The following is a 26,397-nucleotide window of genomic DNA, read 5'->3' on the forward strand; positions in this document are numbered from 1 at the left end:
CTTTATTCTACATCTCATATTGTTTTATATTATTTCCTACCACGCAAGGAAGAAGTTATTTTTAACACATACTGCCACTGCCAGCTTTGTGCAGTGGCAGCACAGATGACAGCATGCCTTAAAACCTTTCTGCAACCCAACTGATATAGCTGGAAATAGCTAGCATGGTGGTTTTATCTGGTATGACAACATAGCATATTATCTTACTTTGACCCAAAGATTTGTACTTATTTTTATATCACTTTCATTCTGAAATGCCACCTTATTCCACTTTGTGCGTATAAATCATCTTATATACTTTGTAGTGTATAAATCACCTTATCCCTCTTTTTATGGGAAAGTCATTTTCAGTTTAATTTTCTCTCCTGTAAAATGGGGATAACTGTTTTCACAAACTCCCTCAGGTCTCATGGGGTCAGCTGTGCTGCTGTGTCCCTTCTCTCACACTAGAAAGTTTTTCCAGTTATCCCTGGAAACATTTTTTCCTTTTCTGAGCACTGCTGTTCCACGTCTTAGCCTGGCCTGTGCAGTGTTTCAGGCCACAGACTCTCTCGATAACCTGCAAGAGATGTGCTGGAGACCTGGTTACGTGTGTGGAGGTAGAAAAGAATAAAGATTACCTTCTTTGTCTCTTCTCCCCAAGGCTCTTTCATTAACATTCCTGTGATACATCGTATTTAGCATATTCATGGCTTTAGGCTTCTTGCGTCCATTATAGCCTTCTAAAGACAGTGATAAAACTTTATACATTGTATTATGAGAAACATTACATGCCCAGTCATTTTAGTAGGTTCAGAACAAATCTTGTTTTGTGAGCATTGTATAAAGATCAAAGCCGATACCACAGCTAGTGAAAACAGGAATGGGATACTTGAATTGACTAACACCGCCAACATCCAGTAGCTATTCTTGGATTTACAGGGTGTGTTCTTGAAAACCGTGTCTTGCAGGGCATACCATCCCTAAAGACCCAGAAGAGTGGCTGGTTCTTTCTCTAAAGAAACTTGACATAATGGCACAAGTGTTAGCAGCTGGCCAAGGGCCTTGATACCAGCCTCTCAGATTTAAAAGGACTCCCAGGCCGAAAGGGCAGAAGAGAGACTTTTTTTAAAAATTTTGCCTTTCAGGGACATGTCAGAAGAAGCAGGTGCAGAATGGCTCTGTAGAGGTAGGAAATACTCCCCTAGAGACAGGACAGAGTTTCCCATTGTTCTTAATTTGTCAGAGCTTCTTGATCTGTTGTTAGGAAATAAAAGGCAGATTAAGAAATACAGTACGAACGTGCCTGTGCTGTCCTAGCTGACAGGAGGAAAGACCAGACTACTCCATTCCAATGAAGTTTATGGTTTTTTTCTGTCGTCTTTGTCTTCAGCTTGCGCTGAAACCCTTTAAAAATGCATCTACGTGGCACACAGCTCAGCAGGACTCTGTTCACGAGGAGAGTTTATTGGCAACACAGTGAACTCCATTACAGTTTAACTCTCAACTATAAGCAGCAAAACCCTATGTGAAGGATTTGACTTTAAATTAGCACCAAGAACCCTTTCTCTTTGACCACTCTTCAACTCAGCTTGGATTGCTGTTGTGAACCTTTGGGTTTGTCCATCCTAAACTTTCTAATCATGTAGCCTCCCATATTGTAACTAACACTGTTGCTGTAGTCTTGGTAGCAATAATGGGTTTAGCGTTAGCAAAGACAAGCTGCCAACATGCTATTGCATTATAGAGACCATAAATTGTATGCCTACTTTGAAGAGGATTAGGCAGCGCATCATTTCAAGTAGCAGTGGCTGACTACCAAATAGAAATATTACTATTGTATCAAGCAACCTTGACTTTAAAAGAAAAACCACAACTATTTTTATGTGACTGAACTCCAGTAATGAATACTATTTGTCCAAATTTCTCCATTTACATTTTTTAACTGTATTTTCTGAAGGGTAACTTTTTGGCTTATGAAAGATTTCAATTGCTAAATACTGCTTAGGAAGGCTGTAAACTGGGGACACAGATCCATGGGACTTATACATGGAAGGATCATCATAGTAAGTGATGAGTAAAGTAATTAAACAAAAGTTCCTGACCTGGTGCTGACAGCCTGGGTGTGATCATAGGTCACGCAATACTTCGACATTTTTTTTTTATACATCTTTAGTAGCAGTAATGAGATTCTTATTGATTTTTGAGGTGCTTTGTAATCTTGTCATTTGGAGGTGCTTAGTATTTCTAAGAGGAACTAGTTCAAATAATTTCTATCAAAATTGCATTTGGTAGCAAAATGGGGGTTTTCTGCTACAAGAAATGCTTCATTAAAACACCTGCTTTGAAGGAGAAGTGAAAAGAAAAATTGCCATTCTTTTGGGGTTAGTGTAGTTGTGCTATATGAGAGCTGTAGTTCAAGAGTATAAGGACCATGCTCCACTTCTCTCTCCCCATCTTTTCCACTGCCTTTCACTCCCTCTTTTTTTTTCCTGTGTCCTAATCATTTTATTCCTTTTCTCCTAATCTCCAACATACCTGGAAAAGATGAAGCCGATTGCCTTTTTTGACGATCATTTGGTTTTTCTGTGGTATTCTGCCGTGCAGTCCCCTCCTGTGCAGCAGTCCCTTGCTGCTGTTACAGGACACATTTCTGGTGACAGCACCAATTCGGCAAAGCCGGTGACAGGTAGTAGCAGACACCAATGCAATAATAAAGAAAGGCACCCTGAATAGAATCACAAAACCAAGGTTCATTGTATGAAGATTCAATTAGTTCTTTAAACACAGAAACTGTGATAGAACATACTGTATACTGTACAAAACAGGATCACTGCCAAGTATTTATAGGCAACGCATTGCCTATTCCTGCTCATACAATTAAGGTAACCGAGTTTCAGCAGTCACAGCTGCATAAAGCAGCTTTCTGATCCTACCTAGGGCAGCATGAAATAAGACTGCATTCACTGCTAGTTTAGAAATTGTGCTCTTTTTTTTTTTTTCTGACATGAAGAAATGAGAAATTCCATTCTGGAACCACAGAGGCTCCTTTTAAATTCCATCCAGGATGGGAACAACCCAATGCATCCAGTAAAATCCAAACCTTAAAGATGATCAGATTAAAGTCTTCAAGTGGTGGCTTTGGATAATGCATTGGATTCAGCCAGCATGATAAAAATCTCTGAGTATTTTGGGAAGAATCCCAAACTGAGGCTGTTATCATAACTGGTCTTCATAAAAAATATGCTTAGTTTTAGCTCTTTTTCCACATCAGCTGGGAAAACTTGCTGGGTTTTGGGGGATTCTCTACTTAGTTGCTGAAATGTTCCCTCTTTTTTCTAGTTGCACTGTCCAATGCAAGTGGCTTGTGGCACTTCAGTGCTGTGCCATTCTTTCTCTTCTTGAGCATTATCCCACTGAAAGAAATTCTGCTCTTTCCTTTCCCCTCCAGACAAACACTGGAGATCTGTTCAACCTTCAGTGTTTCAGAGGTAAAAGCACTGTCATTCTCAATGTCCCCTGGATTTCTGCACTGCTAAGGAATTCTGCATTCCTCACAACTTTACAGTAAATTGAGTATTTTCTTGTCTCTATAAATGCCACTGGACTATGGAGCTCACCTTGCCAAGATACACAATAGACACTTCACTGCATTGCTTTCTATACAGTAGCTGATTTTATAACAAGCTTTGCAGCAATTGCACCTTTCCATTTTTCCGTCTTTACATTTCTGCTTTATGGTATTCGCTTATATGAACCATCTAACCTTAGGAAGGACAGCATGTAAAGACAAAGTAGCATTGATAAGGTATCAGTAACCCTAATGTTGCCAGAGTATCCTGGAGAATCCCATCTAGTAACTCTGTTCTTTTCTAGTGTTTTTTACTCAAGGATCCTGGCCGGATTGGCCAAAATTAAATAATCCAATTTTGTAACTCTCCTCCCCTGCAACAAGCTAAATTATCTATAATTCCTAGTTTAGCAAAAGACAAAAGGACCTTCAGACAGATGTTCACAGCAAGGTAGCAGTAGAACCAAAAATTAATTCCAAGTTTTCCAATCCTCTGCTCCCTGCTGCCCTGGTTCACAGACCCCATCCTGAGCTTTGACCTCTCTTCCACGCCTCTCTTTTTAAAAAGTAGAAAATACTTTTAATGTAGTGGTTTCCCATTTCAAGGATGATTCCCTTTAGATTTGCTCATGTGTTGCTTTAACAGGGAGGAAATAGAATGTGCTCATTAAAGGGAGAGCCTCGGAGTCAGGATTTTTAGGCTGTAGCTTTAGCCTTAGCTTTACCTTGATTTGTTCTTGTTTCTCCACCTGTAAAATGGAGCAGTGCTTAGTGATCCATGTCACAGGGTGTAACTAAGGCACTTGAATGTGTGGGAAATACCCTGAAACCTTAAGACAAGTGCAAATGATTAATTCATTATTAAATCCATCATCCCACCAAATCCTCTCTTTGGAAGAGCCTTAATCCAATGTTTTATTAATATAAAAGCAATTACATTGCTGGCTTATCAGTCATGCGAATGGAACATTTCTTTTTCTTTCTTTCTTGCAGTGCGGATGGTCCTTCCTCTGAAATCATGCAGATTGATTTTGAAATTGAAGACCTAACTGACCTACCTGGGACCCAGCTCATCACGTGGCAGGTGGAATATCCTGGAGATACAGCATCGGATCTAGGAATCTCCAAGATCTACGTAAGCCAGAAGGACCTAGTAGGCGTTCTCCCTTTGGCTATGGTAAGAAATTGTCTGGCATTCTGCAAGTTTTTCATATTGCTTTACAACTCTAGCATCTGACAGATGCAAATAATCTGCTGAAAAGGGAGGGAGGGACAGAAATTTTCAGCACCTTGCTAAACAGGTACCAACTTCTGAAATTAGCTTCGTTCAGTGGTGAAACCGCATGAGGGGAGACCACAGGTTCCCATGGAAGGCCCAGCCATGCTCTCTTTCACCAATACACTGACTTCTTGGAGGCAAAAGCTGAGTTCATGACATTTCCAGTGTTCAGAACTCACTCTTGTTGCATGAAGTGCTATACTTGGACACTGAGTTCAATGTGGTGTATGTCCTACTTGAATCACAAGTACTCTTACATTTGTTTGGTCTAGTGTTTAAGGACTTCCTGAATCACAGTTTTTTCAGGTTTTGGATTCTGACTCCATATTCATTTGAGAGTGAGAAGAGAAATAAAAGTCATGACGTGACTTCTGAGTAAATTTTAATTATCTGGGGAACACAAAATACAGTACATAGCCAATGTCTGTTCTACATAAATGCATTCAAATGGGTTGTTTCACCGTCACAGTGCAAACTACAGGGCTTGAGAAATACCTGATCCTTTAGCCTTGTTCTTAGCTAAAAAACCCTGTTAGATACCCAAATTCCAAGTACAAACAGAAATTGTGTGCATTTCCTCTTCACTCTCCTTCACATTTCTTCATCGTTAGGGATGAAGTATACTTGTCTAAGGTGTGGCTGCGCCCCATTTCTGTGCTTGGACAATCTATTAGAAAATATTGACACATGATTATTTAACACGGAAAGAAAAACAAAAATCAGTCTTGGAGCATTTAAAGAAACATAACCTGGATGTTTGCCTAGTGATAGCCAGTTAATTATGCCATTATTGAAGGCTGAAGGTGTTCTGTGCACTTCCAGACTCACAGAACTGGCTATTATCGTTATTTACCCGCTTCAGAACTACTCAGATGTTGTGATTCTTTATTTCACCAAAAATATTTCTTTTTTTTTTGTAATGGCTCATATTTTCATTGCCAAGGTGTTTACCACAGTTGAAATAGCTCTCACCGACTGGTATTGTGGCCATCTAACAAATCAGAGTTGTATAACTAATCCCTTTGTTTTGCACAACTGTTTTCATGGGCTAGTTCCTGCTGTTGAACAGTGGGTGATAGCTGCTGGTTTGTTGATAAGAGAAGAGGCTTTCAGGTCTGCAGATGGGACCTGATGTGCAGCCACACGAGTTCTGGAGTACTGAGGGTTAAGGCTGTAGAGGTGATCTGATTTACATAATCTGAGATGTAGGGGGGGGTATTCGCTCCATCCCTTAATAGGAATAGGAAAGATTTCTTTCCCAGTGGTTCCAGCGGTTGCAGAGAACACTAGTTCTTCTCACACATGCCCACGATCCATGCTTTAGTATCAAGTGATATAGTGGCAAAATATAGTTCATAAGAACAAAGATAGATTCTCCTGGCTGTTGCTACAAATCAACTCACGCTCTTCATTTCCATTAAAAGATGAACAAAAAAGCCCATTTTCCAGAAGCACAAAATTCTATGCTCAAAGGTCATGGGAAGACTATAAAGTTATCAGTAGGTGGCATTTTACAAGGCAACAGGTGTTGGGATAATGGGTAAGAGAGAAAGCAAAGATAAATTGCAGGGATCCCCTAATTATTGACAGACTGGGAATAATTTTAACCTTCTTTGCATTAACTGGAGTGTCAAGGAAGAAACTCTGGGGTATCACAAATCTCCAGATCTTTGTTGTACTTCACTTTGTGCTTAGGAAATGATGATTCAGGTGCAGACCTTTCGAGACACCTAACTTAGATTAGTTTGGTACTTCAGACTTCCCTGTGATCTTAGCAAAGCCAGTTTGTAATTTACAAATTTAAAATAAATAAATTCTACTCTTCCATTTAGAAAGAACCACAGTGAAAACAAAGTGTTATATTATTTCTCTGTTTCTGGAGTCTGGGGTTAATTTGGGTTAGTTTTGCTGGGCTTCTTAGCGGAACATGTAATTTCATGTTTAGAAGCACCAAACAGAAATGCTGTTGAATATTTCAATTATAGGTTAATTTTTCAAAAGAACATTTTATTGCTTTAACATTAGGCAGAGCTTTGTTTTTTTAATAGACTAGCACATACCACCTATGCACCATCTTTGTTTTCTGTAGTCTTTTCTGCTAGCTATTATGGATTTGTAAATTGCAAAGCAACAGATTGGCCAATTTAAAGCTTCCTGTTTCCTTTTTTTTGAGTTACAAAATGCTGCAATGGAAAGACTTGAATGTATATATCAGCATCAGGACACACCAGAAATGCCCACTTTCTGCTGAAGTTATTAGGACACTTGCTGCACTCACCTTACCTTTCTCCAGCGCATTTTTTTTTTTCCTATGGCATATTAACATTGCAGCCTTTGAGACCCCTGCAGGGCCCTACACCAATAATGGCAACACAAGTCACAGTAGAGCACTCAAGGATATTGAAGAGAAAAGCTGTACGGTGTATTTTATGGGTGTGCGGGTACCATGAAGGCTGATATTTCTGGCACTTTAATAACACCTTTTCTAATTTTGAAGTGTAACAGAACCTCTCTTGGTAAGCTGTGCATGGGACCCCAGTCGGCCCTTGTTAGCAGGAGGGGAATAGCATGGGAGAAAACATTTAGTTTAAGAACATTGTAAGAACCTGTGAGCACCTGTTTGGATATTCGCAATGCGTGATCCTTTCCCTTAAGCCTGATGAAATACAGGCAAAGATGTTTAGCCAGGGTTAGAAAAAATTATTGGCCTTTTACCATGATTGCTTTGCAGTGGCTCTTAGCAACGTCTTGCCTTGTTGACAGAAACTAAAATATCCACTAAACCCTATGCAAGAGACAGATGTTTGTATGATATAATGTTCTTCACCAGGACAGTTTCCCCAGTAATTTGTGCATTTCTTGCACTGGCACTCTTCAGAACTCTCCCCATATCCCTGCCAGCTTTCTCACTGTGAGGTTTGTGTCTCCAGGTAGTCTGTGGCCAGGGAACTGGAGAAGAGGGTCTTAAGAACACGTTGTTCAGTACAGGAATTGTAGAAACAGAGTGCTTTATTCTGGATGGAGAATTCTGGACAAGGAATGCCAGAGGATTACTCCATGGTAATTATTGAAAAATTGGCACTTTAGGGAAAAAAAAATAAAAATCACAAGTAAATAGTGAAGAAGCAAAAAATTTCTATGTTGTTCTTTGTTGTCAACTAACATAGATATTAATTCTCTTTAAATATCATTCTCTTAACATTTACCTGTAATAGGGTATCCTTTGAGACAGGAACCCTAGCACCTCTTCAGACCTTTGAAATACGGTATTACAAAGGTGTACGGTCCATTTGTTCATTAACTGTCTTGAACACACTAAACTGCTGAGGTTTTTTGAGTTGAGGAGCTGCAATGTAGTGTGACAGCCAGTGAGAATAATATGCCTGAATCTTCTAGAATATGACATTATTTTTTACTGGCATCCTAAAACATCAGCTTCCAATACCTATTTGACTTCTTTCTAGTGTTTCTTCCCTATTTTGTTTCACTCTCATTTTGTTATGTGATAAATGGCACAGGTTTAATCACTCAAATTGTACGTTTGCCGCTATTGATTATTGTTGCTTTTATACATTCTGTCAGCTCTTTCATAATTATGAAAGTTCACCTTTTGTTGAACCTTAATGATTAGGTGAGGATGAGAGACAGACAAGCTCTGTAGCCATCTGTGTACATACAAGATAATCCCCACTGAGAAAGGCAGAGGGCAGATATGACATGCTGGTAAATGGATAAGTTGAAATCTGTTCTGTAAATAATAATAATAAAAATGGTGGATAATAAAATACCTGGGCTGGTTCTTAACTGAACCAGCTCTGAATCTGTAAATCATCTGTCTTACCTGTGCATATGCCCTAAACCTATTCTATCTGTGCTCTCCCTTTATTTAATAATCTTATAAGGAATCAGGGCAAAACACCTGTTTCATAAATCTCATAGGGGGACATGTTGGTCCCAGGGTTGATAAATCCATAATCAGAGTAGTCCTTTGACTAGCAAATACACTGTGTTAACTTCACTTTCTCCTAGAATATAGAAAAAAATATATACAGGATGCTCAGTGTCCCTTCAGAAATTTCTTGAAAAGGTTGCATGTTCCTGACCTTCAATTTTTGATAAATTGTTGTCAGCGTACTTGTTTTAAATTTCTGAATATTAGAGTCAGCCTGGCTCACACAGATGTAGCTGCCCTGCTATTCAAGACATTATTAGGTGTAAAGATATGGATGTGGACCAGCTGTTTCAGGTGGTGGTAGGACATATGAAGCTGATGAAGAAACCAGGCAGTTGGATGATGAGCACCCGTGTGTATAAAAAGTCTGTGAATCTGGATTGCTTTCTTGAGAGACTCCCCAGCCCTTACAGATGAGCTGATCTTAATGCCAGCAATAATAGACTGCCCTGTATGATCTGTGCAACTAGGAAATAGCAGAAAAATTCTGCCTTCCAGAGCAAGAATCCTTGAGTACTGCAGAGTCATGGTAACAGTGGCAGAGCAGCCCTGGATTACCTCATACTAATCATGACATTAATATTTTGAAGTAGATAATTCAGCTTTCTTGCTGCCCAGAGAATCTCAAACTTGCTGGCAGGCAGGATAGTTTGCCTGGCACTAGGGCTGAATTAGCAGCTTTCACCTTACCAGGGTATAGCAGGACAGGCTCACTTCAGTCTTTATCAATCTCAGCTCCGGTCTGGGGCTTGGTGAGTTTTATACCCATCTGCCTGTGGAGTGCCTGTCTTCCCTTCTTACTGAATACATTGGGACAGCCCTTAGGTATGTTTATAATCTAGTCAGCATCAACCTAAAAAATACCTTATTATTAGGGAAGTGAAATGGACAGGAAGAAAAGATGGGATTTGAAACTTGATTAATGGTACAATAGTGAGGCTGCAGGCTGCTTGGCAGAGGCAAGAACTCCAAAGACAACCCTCCATCCCTCGCAGCCATATTTTAGCAGGCAAAGGTGAACAGTGAATCACAGACTTGTATCAGCAGCTGAGCTTCCATTATCTCTCTGGTTTTGGCCCGTTATTTATTATCCTCAGGCAGTGCAACATCGGCCTCCAAGACAGTCAAGTGAGGTGTGAGGCAGAGAGAGATTTAAATCAAATGTAGAAAAAACCTCTGAGAAGGGACTCCTGATTTATGACAGGCTTAAGCAGAGTCAGTGACCAAAGTCCAGCTCATTACTTTGCAACAAACAGGTTGTAGTGAAGGCAAAGAATTATTCCTACTCATCTGACCCTACGAAGGAGTCCCGACTTGGTGAGCTGTCCCTGCTCTCAGAAACACACACTCAGCTCTGTTCTTGCAGAGGAAAGCTGCTTCGGTGCAGATCAAACTGACCTATTTTTTAAGCTGCAAATGAAGGTGGTTTAAGCAAACTTGAGTGAGCTGTTCGGAAGAGAGATCACATTATCCTTCATCTCAGGTGACTTACGAGGTTAGTAACCTCCAGGAAAGGGTCCCTGGTCGTGTTGGAGCAAAATAACCTTTGAAACCAGAGCAACCGTTTTTGCAACGTTTGTGTCACCACAGCTGCTAGTGTATGAAACACAAGTGAAATATTTATTTTACAAGGTCAGGTTAGTAAACTAGCTGTAAAAAGGAAATGTTGTCTTTATTTGTTGAACAGAAATATTTTATAATGCATAGCATCTAACAAACTTCATATTTAAGATGATATTTTGCTAAAAGGTCTGGTTTGGTACATCCTAGCACAGTTATCAAAGTAACATTGACTGTAAATCCATTCTCCCATTGCAGATGAACATGGTCTTGTCCTCAGACCCATTAGAGCCATTTTGGCTTGTGAGAAGTTGTATTTATGGCAGTCATATTAAATATATTGTATCCAAAACCTGAACATGAGTTTAACATTATACATTTTAGATAATTTATTGTTTCAACTTGCTCCTAATGTTCTTTATAAAAAATTAACAAAAACGTTGACAGGAAGTAAACGTTCTACATACCATCAGCGTAAGAAGCTGGATAAATAGACCAAATAAATAAATAAAATCAATTGCTGCAGCAAAGAGGCTATCTATTATATAGGAAGCATTTCCGTACTAAAAGTATTTCTAATAATTACAGGAATCAGCTGTCATGGCAGTGCTAGTCACTGCTGGATTTTAAAAATGCTTAGGGTATTAATGCCCTTATAAAAATATGTATCCAAAACATTTAATTTTTAGCTAGTGCTGCTTATGTTCTATTAGAGACTGGATACGTAGCTCAGACTTAGCTACCAGAGTGCTCAGTGCTGCACAAACACATATTTAATTATAACCTCACCCTGAAGAATTCAGAAGCCAAACGGAGAAGGCTAATGATAAAAACAAAGAAAATATTGGTCCCTTCCTGCAGAAGAGGGATGGGGATGGGCAGTCCTGCAGTCAATAGGAATGCCTTCTCCTAGACCAAGGTTTCAGCTTGGCTCTTTTTCCCCATTCCAGAAGATGTGATGGGTGGATCATGGTCCCTGGAGCACAGACCTAGTTGTGCAAGTGCTGCCATTGCCGGAGCTTATGGACCACATGTGGCTGTCCCCATCTCGTCCTCAGGTCCCCTATTCTACTCCAGTGCTTTGCCACTGCTCGGGTTGGCAGAGTGCTGCTGGTTTCTATCGGGAGCTGCTCAGGAGTACAGTGGGCGTCCAGGCTGGGGGAGTGGAACAGGATACTGGAGGCTTCCAATGCAGCCTTTTCTCTACTGTCTACTATCTAAGCTGACCATTAGGATGCTTTTGGATGAAATGAACGCTTTTCTGTGGGAGAGCTGAAATGTGAATCTCCATTCATGTGTATGATAAAGATGAACAGATTACAAGGAGGATCTGCTTTTGGCTGTGACTGGCCTGGGTTCTGTCTGGCAGCTGAGAAGTGCAGGATCACATCAGCCAAAATCAGCTGCCCTGCTCGCCTTTAATGAGTGAATATTTCTAGACACTTCCACTGACAGTCAGCTGTATGAAAAAGATGTCTAGAGAGTAGTTAAAAGCTTTTACCTTCCTAATTCATAGCTTTTAAAATGCAATTACAATATTCGGCAAGTTTTCAAATATTTAATTAAAATGTTACCCATTTCTGAAGAGGGACCTTTTAAATCAGAATGATTAGTGAATCACAGATGAAATCTATTCATAGGAAAGGGAGAAACCTTTGGATCATTGTGATATTGCAAGCAACCGTTTTCTTTTCATAACTATATCCCATTGCTTCCTAAAATTACATAGGTCAAGGTCTTACAATTTCATGTCAGAAAACAGACTTTCCGTTCTCCCAGTAACATCACTTGGCACCTACTATTTACGATTTTAATTCATCTTTCTTGAAAATAGATATCCAAGAGTACTACAGGATACCAGATAATGTCCCTTGCCATTGTTGTCTGTTTATGCACTGGAAATGTTTTTTTCTCCATTTCAAATGGCACATCCATGGTTTTGGTACTGGTTGTTGGGGTTTTTTGTTTGGTCGGGGGTTGTTTTGTACAATGGCATACATTCATCCTGTGACTGAATATTATGTCCAGATCTTTCTTTTGTTCTGTTACTTCAGGCTGATGGCTCCTACCTAATGGCTGAAATTCTTGCTGTCAGTCCTCATGATTAAACTTTGCATTGTGTGTGACTGCATTTCATTCCATTTCTTTTTTCTGAATCCTTGGTTTTATCTGGTGCTTCTTATTTAATAGTTCAAACTTCTATATTGGCAATGCCTCCCAAACTGATACCGTTAGCAAATTGTAGTAGTAGTCTGTTTCATCTTGTTCAAGGGTCACTACTGACAGCAATAAAAAAAAAAATAAATCTGTCCCCAGACTAATTCTGGAATATTGTTGTATCAGTCTAATTCTGGAATATTGCTGTGTCAGTTCAGAGGAACAAGTTGTCTTACTAACTGTCAATCTCACAGCTTTGCCCGGATCCAAAAGCCCACTCTCTGGATTGGTTCTCTGTGGTTTGGGCAATTTCAAAGAGAAGGACTTTGTATTCAAAAGCTTGTTAATCAGTCTTTATGCAATGCATGAGTCAGATAAGACTCTGTTCCATGTTCTAATAACTGTAATGAGCCTGTACAGCTAATAGGAGAAAATGTTTCATCCAGTAAACACGTAATAATCTGTTACGCTTCAGAAACTAATTGAATCACAGGTATCTGAAGCTACAAGCCATTTTTCTTATATGTAGATGTCAATTATTTATGCTTTATCAGAGCATGTGATATTGGCACCTACCTGTACCCAAATGATGGACCAGGCAGCTGAGTAGTCCAATCCGGTGTGACAGTTCTGGTATTCCTACGTGACTGTGTTCAAGAAGTGAATATACTCAATTGCAAAGGGGCTAATGTATAGGGTTCATTTTCCAATTAGAACTGCCTGTTGAAAATGGCTTGGTTTGGTCTTCAACTTACTCTTATTATAACTGTTATGCTAAACATTGGCCTTGCTCCGGCAGGCTTCTATTGTCTAACTACCGACAAACTGACAGATGCGTGAGTCACTAGCACATAGCATTTCATTTTGTATACAGAGAATGAAATGAGAAAATAATACAAGTACTTGGCAATCAAAGTTGCCTTATCTCCAGAATCCAACAAATGCCATATTCTTTGGATTTTTCCTTCCAGAATTGATGACGACCCTGGGGTTCTTAACGTTTGAAATAACAAGCCATAGCTCTTTCCCTTTACAATTAGACATTTCATTGACCTGTGGAGCATGCCATGAAACAGTAACTGTGTTCATTGTAACATCAAGGCAGACATTTTGCTATTTAAATTCCCAAGCAGTGAAAACCATCAAGCAGGTCTACCAGTTTAATCCAATTCTTTTTCTGCCAAAGGTTACTACAGGCTCATGGAGAAAGATCTTGATGATGATGTTGTTGTTGAAGACAAGAGATGAGAAATCTGTATCTGAAGCCGCAGCTGCTAGCTGACTAATACCTAATACTGTAATCACCGGTAATAGTAGAAAGCAACAGTCACCCAGTTTTTGTCTGAGTTGGGGAATGAGTAATGAGGGCTTGGACTGGCTGCTGGCAAAGCTGCTGACAGCCACACAATTTGATGTGGAACATCAAAAATTGGGTTCCCTAGAGAAGCAGGAACAAACACAAGGGTATTTTTCTTATGAAATAAAGCCTAAGAAAAATGGCTTTGCATAACAACTGCTGTTCTTTCTTAAGTGCGAGTTACATATGTTTTTCTTGATTAGATGCATGCAGTTGAACTGGGTTGAAACAAGCCCAATCCTTCAGCCCTGACAATCTTTTTTGTGTTGCTCTGAAGCCACACGATGCTATGAAATGCAGAAGGACCGGGAAAACGTGGCAGATCTGAATTTAGAGCAAGTTTCACCCAGAACTTGTCCCTGCTTCAATGGATGCAAGATTTAGAAGTCCTGGCCTGTTTTCACACTGCTGTAAAGCCATTGGTATTAAAAATGTTATGAGTTTAAACGAGAAATAATTTGGTGGTGAATCAAGTTTTCAGAATGAAAATCTCATAAATACTTGATAATTTGATAATTTTTGTCCAGCCAAGTTTCAGCCAGCTGAAACAGACCTCATTTTCAGTAGGCAAGTGCTTTGAATGATTTTAAAGTCAGTGTGTCTTAAGATGTCTCGCACTGAGTGCCCAGAATCACCAGTAATCACTGAAAATATTGCACCACCTAATTTGGATTATTTTTCCAATACCTTTATATCTTTATGTTAAGCAGATTCGGTTAATATCAAAGAAATTTCAAAAGTTTTTTTGTTGGGGAAAAAACCCAGGAATGGTGCTTGCTTACTTTCATTGAAGTACAGTCGGATTGGGTTTATAGAAAACAGATTACTTCCTTCTGTTCCTCTTTTGTTTCATGTCAATTTTCACTCACTGGATTTTGTAACACAACATTGCCATACAGTGTAGTAGTAAATATTGCAAAACAATCTTTAATTCTGACTGCTAAATTGTTTTTACTGAAATACAAAAGATCACAGAAAGCTTTCTTCTATGCTCAGATTGGGCAAATCTGGTCACATCAGGATCCAGAGTTTATACTGATTTAAGAACATTCCTTCAAATATATATTCATTGAAGTGTTGTGTGTCCCCTCCCTCTTTTTAATCAGAGAATCTTTCTAAAGAGTGATTAGAACCACAGAGCCCCTGAGGCTGAAGAGAGCTCCAGCTGTTAGCGGGTCTGATGCCCTGCTCAGAGAGCCAGTCCTTCTGGGCTGTGTCCACTTGACATTTGAACACCTCCAAAGATGGATATCCCACAGCCTCTCTCGGAAAACTGTTTCAGTATTCGATCACCCTCATGGTAACTTGTTTTTCCATGTATCTAAATGGAATTTCCTATGTTCTAACTTGTGTCCTGTGCCTCTCTCCTATTGCCATACAAGCCTGAGAACAGTCTGGCTTCGTCTTCTCCGTAGCCTCTGATCAGGTAGCTATAGAAAGCAGTAAGGTGTCCCATTTGCCTTCTCTTCTTAAGGTTGAACAGGCCCAGCTCTCTACGCCTCTCCATGTTCATCATGTGCTCCAGCCTGCGACCAGCTCGGTGGCTCTGCGCTGGCCTCGCTCCAGTGCGTCGATATCCTTGGCTTGAGCTACAGCCTCCGTTGGCTTCCCACCTCTTAATTGATGTGGTTATGAAAAGATTTCTCCCTTTTGGCATAATGAAAGGGATGCTGCCTTAATTGGTTCCCTTCAGATTAGTGATTTGAATAAAACATAGCTGAAAAAGAAGCAGCAAATTACTCCCTACTGAAATAGATCCATCGCCACTGTGGTGCTGCTTGAGCAAAGCAGGTGGGTCTCACTCTTTTCAGCTTCTTGACACAATTTTTAGATGTGTTTTGTGATTTTGAGGTACAATTTGGAGGTTTGGGGCTTCCCGTTTTATTTTTTTTTTCTTTTGAGGATTAAAGCTTTTGAAATTATTTATTGACGAGCCATGAAAATCTCCCCAAAATGGATTTTAACAAGTGTGTAATTGGATAATTTGACAACTGGTAAGCTGAAGCCCCAGAGATCAGGAATTACACTTCACTACAGAATAGTCGTTCTTCATGTAGAATTAATTAGATTTCCTCTAGATTACAAGTAGTAAGAGGAGTAGTCAATTAAGAGAATTATTCTCTGACTTTTCCATCCTTCTTTTAATTGCCAGCCAGTGGTATTAAGAATTCCTTTTTCTATGTGAGATGTCCTCAGAGGCAGGATGCCAGAAAGAGGACGAGGGACAATGGATTAAACACTGGCCCAGGACTCAGAAGAAATGACTACCGGCTTTGTGTGTGACTTCGACTCGCCTTCTGAGGGACTGATTATCCATTGGGCCTGAAAGCTGTGGGGTTCACGGGCAGCAGACAACAGAACGAGGACAGGTTCTGATCCGTTGAGGATAATGTTTTTCAGTGGATTGCTAAGTCAAGCAAAACTTACTCCTCCCCCACCCCACTCCCAGCTGGGTTAGTACAAATGCCTGTGCAGCTGCTGTGGAGCTGGGCTGAGGACTTGAGATTGGCTAAAAATAACCATTCTTTTATTTGTTGGGTCATTATGAACCCAGCTCGGTTCCCCGGTTTGCTTCATCACCTGCCCATGGAAAAGGAACAGTGGCACAATCAAAGGAGCGGTTAAAAAAGTGGAGGCAGAAGCCGGTTCAGGCAGCACGGCTCCTGAAATAACATCTTCGGGAACAAATAGTGGCAACAGCCTAAAAGATCTGGAGGGAAGCTTAAACCTTTGTCATGTGTGGAGATGAACAGGGCATGGACAGCTGAACTGGGTGGAAAAGCACTCTGCTCTGGCCAGTCCTCTCCAGGAGCAGGGACTGGGACGCAGCAATGGGGCTGTCACCTTTGTGGTGATTTTGGTTTGTTTTCCGTTGCCCTGGGGCTGGGCAAAATTAATTTGACAAACCGGATTTATGTGCAGGACATTTCTGAACCTGAAAGGTTCCCTACGTACAGGGGAGATCTTTGGTGTTGTACCTCCTCTTTCTCCTTTCTTTCACACTGGCTGTTGGAGTGGCTTTCTGTAGGGGATAGCAAACAGCAAAGCAGGGGCTTGGAGGGGGGGAATTTTGTTTAGATAGGAAGGGATAAAGCAGAGCAGAAGAGGGTGATTCAGATGGATGTCTGAGTCATACATCATACCTCCTGAGGCTCTTTCTGATATAAGGCACCTTATGCTCTGCCTAGGGAGAAATTTAGTCTGTGGACTGAGTAGAGGTGTATTTTCAGGTGCTACTGAGTGTTGTCAGGAGGAGCAGTATGAACACACGGCCTCCAGAAGAGTGGTCCTGTTCACCTTGGAAGAAGGACAGTAGAGACTTGCCTAAAGGTAGATGACATGGACCCAAATCACCCAGAACTGAAATCTCAGAATTTAATGTTTAATGAATGCAGAGAAAATAAATTTGTAAGGGGATGTTTTTTTCATTTTTGTGACCTTCAAAGAAGGGATGAGGAAAAAAAGTAAAATCGGAAATATGTATAGCTGCGATTTCAGAGTATCTAATGTTGTTTTATAATTACTGATGTCATTTCTAATTGTGAGAATACCAAAAACCAACAACATCAAAATGTGAGAAGTGTTCATTTAAAAAAGCTTGACATTTAAAGAGACTAAATTGTAGGCATATAAGAAATGTAAATGTGAAATTAAAAAAAAAAATCTGCTTCTTTTTCATACCACTTACTAGTAGCTCTATCATAAAATAACAGAGTCACTACCCTGGAGTGGGATTCTGCAAAATTACTACCCTGGAGATACAGTAGTTACAGTTCAAAGTGACTTTTTTCTGCAATGCTAAACTTCTATTTCCTACACCCGTCAGCTCCAAACAGAGTCAAAGTAAGTATTTAAACCACTTTATACCTCACATGAAAATCAGTCCTGACAATTTGAAAATAGATTGCAGGATGTCCAAATGTTCAAACCAGCAGTAAAAAACAATAACTGTTAAAATATGTAGAAAAGTAGTGCAGTTCCATAAAGAACAGCAATACAGTATACTGATAAGTCTTTTCATTGTAATTCATACTAAAAATCAAAAATTCTGCTTGTAATATTTGTGAGGAAAATTACCTTTGAATTTAAAAATAATTCTCTCTGTTTTAGTGGAAGGAAAGGTGTGTTGTTTTCACATATGTATTTTCTCTTTGATCTTAAAAAGATGTCAGAAAGTGGAGTTAAGTTTCCTTGTCATAACTAGGTACAATCTAATATATGTATATAGCCCTTTGCTGGTTTGGTGATAACAGGATCCACTAGAAAAAGTAAAAAGCTTAGACATGATGGGAAAAACAAAGCACTTCAACATTTAAAACAGAGAGGAAAAAAACTGAACATATGTAAAAATATGTAAAAGTATACATCTAATTTTGTCATAAACAAACCCAGAAAAGACTAGATCTGTATTGCGGTTGGCATCCAAGAAAACCAAAGCTCTCCTATTTCGGGGACTTGGTTGAGCAGATGCAGTAAAAGCTAGTGTCAAATTTTGTAGTTTAGGGACATGTTTTGTTCTGTGGTCTGTTAAATGATTTATTAATTTCTTATTGTAAAAAACTTGAATTTTTTAAACTTGGCTTTCTGAAGCAATTCTCAGCTTTCTCTCTGTCCCAGCACCAGTCTAGATTCCCTTGGTTTATATAGAATGAGCGGAAGGTCTTTAGGAGAAAGAAAAAGTACAGTTCCAGTTATCTTCACTTCTGATGTAGCTTGTCCATATTAAACTGAGAAGATGTACATAAAAAATGAGAAAGCGTATTGTTGGTATTTAGCTAGGATATAGATGGAGTATTCTGTGAATTTGAAGGTGTTTCCTTTCCTTGCTTCTGTTTTCCTTTCTATGTGTGTCCACAGCCTTATTAAATAATATGCTTTCTGAGGCAGAGGCTGCTTTAAATATATTATTTATGTGTAGTGTCCATAACCTTATGGCTCTGATTTCAGTTGGATATGCTGGGTTACAATATAATGCTAAGAATAACATGAGCAAGTTCAAGGAACGGAGATTGTCTACCTGCTCAGGTTTTGCAAGGGGGCTTGAAGAAGTAATTCAGGACAGTGTAATTATGAGACCTGGTGAACAGAACGTGTTGCTAGGATTCTGAGCAATAAACTTAGATGGAGGAAAAAGTAAAAGAAAAAAAGCCAAAACCTTCAGTCCTTCAAAATAGGTTCAGCTTTTTCTCATTATCTGACATGGAAATGTGAAAATATCCAGTCTGACAATTTGTTGTTGTTTTGCTTTTGAAAAATCCATGTGCTCAGATCACTCTGGTTACCCTTATCCTGGTCCAACACAAGGCTGTTCTGTATTGCCTGCTAGCACCTGTACTATGAAAGGAAAACATAACATGATTAGTCGTCAAGCAGGAATTTTACCTTTTTCATTTTAGGAGGAAGACCTGCCAAGCTAGCCTGGTTTTGTGACATTTCTATTTAAAAGTGCAGTAAGATAAAAAATGAGAAAGGGTTTCCAGCTGGAAGAAGTGATTCTTCTTCCAGGATAAACTCGGCCAAATTACCAGAGGCAGAGGGAAAGCAGTGGTTCTGCAGTGCAGACAGAGATGCCAATTTCTGGCATCCCAGCAGCTGAGAATGAGGTTGAGCCTTATAGAAACTAGAGTTTTGTTATTGTATGGGGCTGCAAGTCGTAAAGAACTGGGCTAATAACTGGAAAGGATTGGGAAACCCCTGCACAAAATCTTTTCCTTTCACTGCCGTACATATCAATAATACAGATTAACAAAATAGGAGGAAGCATCATCAAGGATCTCTTAGGAGATTGAGGAGGGAGATTTTATTGCCTTGTACATGCCTCTAATGGATTCTCACAGTCCAGAAGACTTCAAAGACTAAAGTAAGAGGATATGCTTTTCTGTTTCTCTTGATAAAATTGCACGGGGATATCAATGAAGAATGTAATCTGCAGAAAAACTCAGAAAATTCCAGAGCAAGGGTAAACTGAAATGGTTTTTCTTGCATTTGCCATTTATCAGGGGCACGGAGGTTTCTATCTGGCGTTCTATCACCTTTCCCTGTCCCGTTACAAGCAGAGTGTGAATAAAACAGAAGCCAGCACTCTTCCAGAGACCTTGAGAGCTGACCTGATTTCATCACTGTAGTAAATTCCCTCTGGGCATTGTGCAACCTGATAGCCAGGTTTTTTTCTGCTTTTGTATTGCCAGCAAACCACCTCTTCATACGATTGCTACACTGCATGCCCACACAAACAGCTGGGCAGTTATCACCTCTGCAACATCTGGCTGGCCAAGAAGTGCCCTTGCTCCTTTGTGAGCTGGGTTTGATCCAGTACTGTCAAGAACAAGATCGCCCACCTTGCTATCTCCAGCGTACAGCAGGTGGTGGTGCTGATTGTGTGCTCGTTTTCTATTTATATCCTTTTTGGATTTACAGAATTTCTTGTTACTTTCTGGAGTGTCCAGTGTGGAGGCACTTTAAACTTCAATGAGTTTATAATAGTGTTTTGGTTCTTTTTCCAGTAAGGACTCTGTTGAGCAGATCTCAATTGTAAGAATTCTTGCTGCTGATGTCTGAAAGCAGTTAGCAAACATGAATCTTCTAAAGAAAGACTTAACAGCTAGCCAAACTATTAGTAAACCAGTAGCGTGTTGTGGTAAGATGTCTGTAGATACACTGGCTATTTGTTTATGTCTGTAGATCCTTGTAGATTAACAAAGTAAAGGTTCCTTTTGCTGTTCCCCCAGGTGAGAAGGCAGCCATGTCATTAAAAAGTCATTTGGCTGTACAAACACAGCCATGGTTTCTGCTAGTAGAGCTGTACTAGGATCTTCTTGCTACTTTTCATACTGTGGAGCAGCATATCTGGCACAAGGGTGTTGTGCAGGTCTGTACTTCATAACCCTAACGTTGGACAGTCTTAGAGAAAGTAACAACAAATTTACCCTTAAAATAACCAGGATATTTATGCAGTCACAACAATGCTACAACTTATAAAACTCAAATTACAAGTGATATGGATATAATAGTGTAAAAAAAAAGCAGTATGCTATCTCTGAGAAACTACCTGAAACTTTTGATTGTTACAGTTTTAGAGAAGACCAATTAGATAATTTAAAAAATAGAAGGGAAAAGCACTGATATAGAAGGACATCTTGATAACATTAGGTACACAGTCAGAAGAGGGTAGTTTTAATTCCTTCTCTGACACTGGCTTTCTAAGTGCCTGTGAGTAATTCTATCAGAATGTAGTCATTTCTAAACCCAGCTGACCCTTCTGGGCCCCCACTTCCTCACTTGTGTAACAAGGACACCATGGGGGTTTTGTTCCTCTCTTCTGAAGCAGTGCAAGTTTTAGTCAAATAACATTTGTCAAGCAGTTTGAATTCCTCCAGTAGAAATTTTTCAATTGCTGAAAACAGGGGAGAAGGAGTTGGATGCTCTGATAAACTGAATACACGAATTGTTTTAACTTCACACCTATCTTCCCGCTGCTCTCTCTACTGGATGGCTCATCTAACCTTCCCATGGATGGGACTTCGTCACGCTGCAGTGTTTGCAGTACGCCTATGAATATCTTCTTGGTTGCTTTCTCTTACTTGTCTGTTTTGCATTATTCCTGATAGAGGAAAGGATGCCCGGTCATGCCCTTTCAAAAGTCACTACATGCACTAGAAAATGTATATTTGCATAATTTCTTTAGTAATGGTAATTAATGCACGGAAAGGACTTAGGGTGGTAGCAAGGAAAAGGAAAGGTGGGAATGCAACAGTAGCTGAAGTGTGCTCTGTTAACAAACTGACATTTAGAAATATCTGCTACTGGGCTCTTATCTCCTCTTTTTTTTTTTGTTTTCTTTTTTTCCCCTTAAGTGGATTAATCAAGGGTTGCTTCATGGAAAAATGTCTCAAAGAAAGCATTTAACTTATTTCCTGTTTTTAAAAATCTTAACACTAAGAAACATTGAAGAATACTTGCAGTAAGTGCTTAGAGAAACTTAACAGAATCGAATGTCACATTTACTTAATAACTATACAGCAGATAGCACTCCTGTAATCTTTGATACATCTTAGCAATTTTAATGATGATTCCACTTAGTGGTATTTTAATTGTATCATGGTGGAATTCTTAGTATGAGAGGCTCTCTCTAATGCCATGTACACAGAGGTCCCCTACACAGTAAACACTTTCTGACCCTTTCCTTTCTTTCCACTTGGATATCGGCAGAGCTCTGGAAAACGTGGCTATGCAGAATTTAGCTGCCAGGCAAACACTAGCCCGTTTGGGAGATGGAATGAGAGAGCACCAGCCTGGCACCTCAGGAGGCAGCTGGTAGCACTGGTCATCCCCCTCCGCTCCAAATCCCCACTCAGTGTGGGGGGTCCAAAGAAGTTTCACATCCCTCCTTCCTATTTAAGACCAAAAAGCACTTGAGAAATCTGTACCCATTTTGTTGGATGTAGGTAGAAAAAGCTTTATGAGATTTTTGGGGTACATCTGGATGGTGGTTAAATGCAGGCTGATGCTGCCCAAAACCACGGAAGGTTTTAGACCAGCAGCTTTGGTTTGGGCTGTAGTTTCATGTTTCTCTTCAGGCATTTGACATATAACTTCAAATGTCAGCCTAAGAAAAACTGCTTGGAAAACAAGTGTTAGTCCAGCTGCACCTAATGCGAGCACTTTACCTTGTCACTATATCTTTGAAGGCTGTGAAAGAAGCAAACTCTTTGTTAATGGGCTCCAATTGGTTTTATTTAAAGAAAGATAGATCTCTTTGTGGCTAAAGAGCAGCTTTTGTTTTCTTGCTTCTTTTTATGTCTGTCTGATTCTCTTTCCACATATGCTCTCTGCCTTTTGGTTGAAACTCAGGAGAGAAAGCCAAAGTGAACATTTCATACCTTGCTTGCATAAACGGTTCATATTGTTGGAAAAATCCCCGCCACTGAGCAACTGTAATTATTTAGTAAGAGGAGATCCACAGGAGCTGTACTACTATGTGACTACAATTCTTTATGGCTGCACAAATTACTTGCAGCTGCCCTCCTCTAAGCTGTTGATGAGGCATTAGAGAGAAGGATTGATTTTCAGAATTCACTGGAAAGAAATGAAAATGAGTTTATTAATAAAGGTATCAGTGTAAGAGCTCTGAGCCACAGGCCTGTTGACTTGTTCTTCCACCTGAACGTATCTACAGGCAGGTTATCAGCTTGCTTTTTGTCTCACTTATACTCAAGTCAGAATCATTCCCATTTCCTGAGTGTTTATGTGAAGAAAATGATGCCCTACTTCTGTCCTCGATATCAGTGTAGAAAGGTATGAAAAGATCATCAGGTGATCTTCAAAATCTATTAAAAATAATTTTCCATTTGTAAATTGTCTGTATTGAGGAAATGAATTGGAACAGATAGACGGTGTTTAGCACTTACCTGAACTCCCTCTCGCACCTTTTCAGAGTCGCGAGTGATTTGTTGCCTTTCTGCGCCAGCCAGATACAGAAAGGACGTGCCTGTCTGCATGTACAGGTGTTTAATCAACGGTCTTCAAGGAACTTACCCAACCTGCGAAAGAGGGCTCACCTTATTTTGTGTTGCTTTATTTTTTTTAACTTCTTGGTACTCTTGACTCTGCGAAAGAGCCAAATGGGACTGTCTGTTAGGACCCTGGGGTAGTATAGGCCTTAATGGTCCTGACTGGTGTTACCTGGGGACTCCCCTCACAATCACGGGCCCAGGAACTCCATTTCAGCTCAGCCTAAGTCAGTCAGTCCTCCCTCACAATCACCAAACCCTCAGAGCTACCATACCCTCAACAGATCTTTTGTCCTTCTTCCACTCCTTAATTTTTTTCAAATGTGAATTTTCTAGTTTTAGAAGATGTGTGGATGACTCATTTTCTTGCATAGTGATGTCCTGGTTTCGGCTGGGATAGAGTTAATTAAATTCCTAGTAGCTGGTATAGTGCTATGTTTTGGGCTCGGTATGAGAAGAATGTTGATAACACACTGATGTTTTCAGTTGTTGCCAAGTAGTGTTTACACCAAGTCAAGGATTTTTCAGCTTCTCATGCCCAGCCAGCAAGAAGGCTGGAGGGGCACAAGAAGTTGGGATGGGACACAGCCAGGACACTTGACCCAAACTGGCCAAAGGGGTATTCCATACCATGTGACATCATGTCCAGTACATAAACTGGGGGGGACTTGGCCTGGGAGCAGATTGCTGCTCAAGAACTAACTGGGCATCGGTTGGCGAGTGGTGAGAAATTGCATTGTGCATCACTTGTTTTGTATATTCCAGTTCTTTTATTAGTATTATAGTCATTTTATTATTGTTATTATCATTATTATTTTCTTCCTTTCTGTTTTATTAAACTGTTCTTATCTCAACCCATGAGTTTTACCTCTTTCCTTCCGATTCTCTCCCCCATCCCACTGGGTGCGGGGGAAGTCAGTGAGCAGCTGCGTGGTGCCTAGTTGCTGGCTGGGGTTAAACCACGACAAGTGATCTTGCTGGGAAAACAGGTTATACTAGAGGGATGGCAAATTCCCTCCATCTTCGGTTGACCCTCACGATGAAAAGTTACTTGGCTTGCTCACAATTACATTATGAAGCTGCATTAAATATTTTGCAAAGCTTCTTTATAGCTCTGGATGAGGACTGTTTTATTTGGACTGGAGGATTGTTGTAGGTCCCTTCCAACTGAAATATTTTATTCTGTTCTACTCTGTTTAAGGGGTATACCTTAGTACAGTTGGATTTTGCAAGACTCAATTTTTCAAGGTAAGAAGCAGGACCAGAAAGTGCATTTAAGAACCTCATGGCATTTAGCATGGAACATGGAAGTCATAAATATATTTGGCTTTTTTTTTTTTTTTTTGCCTATCTGTAAGTGTTCTTTTCTTTAGCACTTTGAGGATTGCGTAGCTTGATTTTTATAACCATGGCTAACTTATCTGCAGTGAGCATCACTGAATCTGATGAAAACTGCTGTTAATGACATCTGAATGAGACATAATGACCACAGCTTTTCCATTGCCTTTATCTGTAAAACTTCGTAAATGGATAAAAATGTGGTTTCTAGTGTGCAAATAAATGGTAGCTATATAATTAGTAGAGGCTGAATGTGTTAGATGGAAGAAGAAAATTATTTTAAAAGATTGAAGTTGGTTTTTTTTCTTCTCCTGGGAATTTCATTTATATTGTTTCTTGCCAGAGGCATTCCATATGAAAACATGAATTGGGCTTCAAAAGTGTCTGTATATTTGTTGCATTTCTATTACTATTTCTAGGACAAAAACAGGAGAAAAAGTAGTACTTAATATTTCTCTGAATATGTCTGCAAAGCACAAAAACTGTAATCCAGCCTTGACTTGAGAAAGGTTTGCTTCTGAGTCACAACTAAAGGAGAAAGGTAACGTGGGGAGGGGAAGAGGATGGCCAAGGAAAGAAATGCATTTGCCTGTAGTGACACCGAGAGACCCAGAGGGTACAGCAAAAGGAGAGGGCATATAGTCACCTATTAGTTCCATCCAGATATATCCAGACAGTGCTAGGGAGTAGAAAAGGGAATAAAAAAGAAACTCATATATATATATGAGTTATATCTTGGTAGCTCTAGCTGTAATTGCTCACCAGAGGCAAAACTGTTGCTGGTGCATTGTCCATTAAAGTGCTTATACACTATTCATGCACGAGTGAGGTATTTAATACAGTCTTCCTCTCGTAAGAGTTTGAGTTTTACTGCTCCTGTTCTTGCCTGCTAAATGTCTCAACATGTAGATATTCTTATTGATTTGTAGAGTATTTCTTCTCATTTTCCTAAAAATTTGGATCGTTGTATGTGTTTTCAGTTATAAAACAAATCCTACTGCATGCATTATCTTTATAATCAGCTTTAGTTATGTTTTCAGGTACTTGTAGTCAGCACTGGCAACACATCTTCTGGGATCAGCATTTTGTAGATGAGGCTTCTATAACAATACTTGTGGGATGTCATTAAAGGGTTACAAATACAGTTTGGCTGCAAAGCATTTGATTAGTGAGGCAATGCCAATGCAGAGTTTAGTACAGTCAGTCAGTGCTGTTTGGCATATACAAAAGTGAATGCACATATCGAAGACTCTTGCAGGGCATGAACTGTGACCTGAAAACATCATTATTGTTTAAATATAGCTCTCTGCATCTTTATTTTTAAAAGCAAAACCGAACTTGTGGAATGCTTCTCTTGAGCATAGCTGGAGAATAGGTTGGAGGATTCAGAGCATGTGAAATCCATTTCTAGGGTATATTGATAAATACCCTATTCTTTTGCAGTGTTCTTAAATGGACCACAGTGAAAGACTGCACCAACAAAATTGTACATTTATGCAGGCAGAATAGGTAATTACACTCTGCAATGCCTGTTTAAGGGCACAGGTACCCATTTCACAAATACTAATGAGCCTATGCAAATGCTGGTGCAAGGGAAAAAAACCAGCATCCTTTGAAAATTTATCCCTTTAGACCAAATTCTGTCCTTGAATATGCACACAGAATTTCCATTGACTTTGATGGGCTGTGCATGAA

General features: G+C 39.7%; 1 protein-coding gene across 1 annotated transcript in view; it reads left to right on the plus strand.

Moving 5' to 3' along the window:
- The window catches only part of TMEM132D (transmembrane protein 132D), a 270,775-nt gene that overhangs the window by 169,221 nt on the left and 75,157 nt on the right, over nucleotides 1–26,397 (plus strand). Inside the window, exon 4 of the mRNA XM_010581742.1 lies at nucleotides 4,544–4,727. Coding sequence (XP_010580044.1) covers nucleotides 4,544–4,727 — 184 coding nt within the window. The remainder of the gene's footprint in view (nucleotides 1–4,543; nucleotides 4,728–26,397) is intronic.

The sequence above is a fragment of the Haliaeetus leucocephalus genome, unplaced genomic scaffold (assembly GCF_000737465.1).
Source record: "Haliaeetus leucocephalus isolate CR32 unplaced genomic scaffold, Haliaeetus_leucocephalus-4.0 Scaffold802, whole genome shotgun sequence".
In the NCBI taxonomy this organism is placed as follows: domain Eukaryota; kingdom Metazoa; phylum Chordata; class Aves; order Accipitriformes; family Accipitridae; genus Haliaeetus; species Haliaeetus leucocephalus.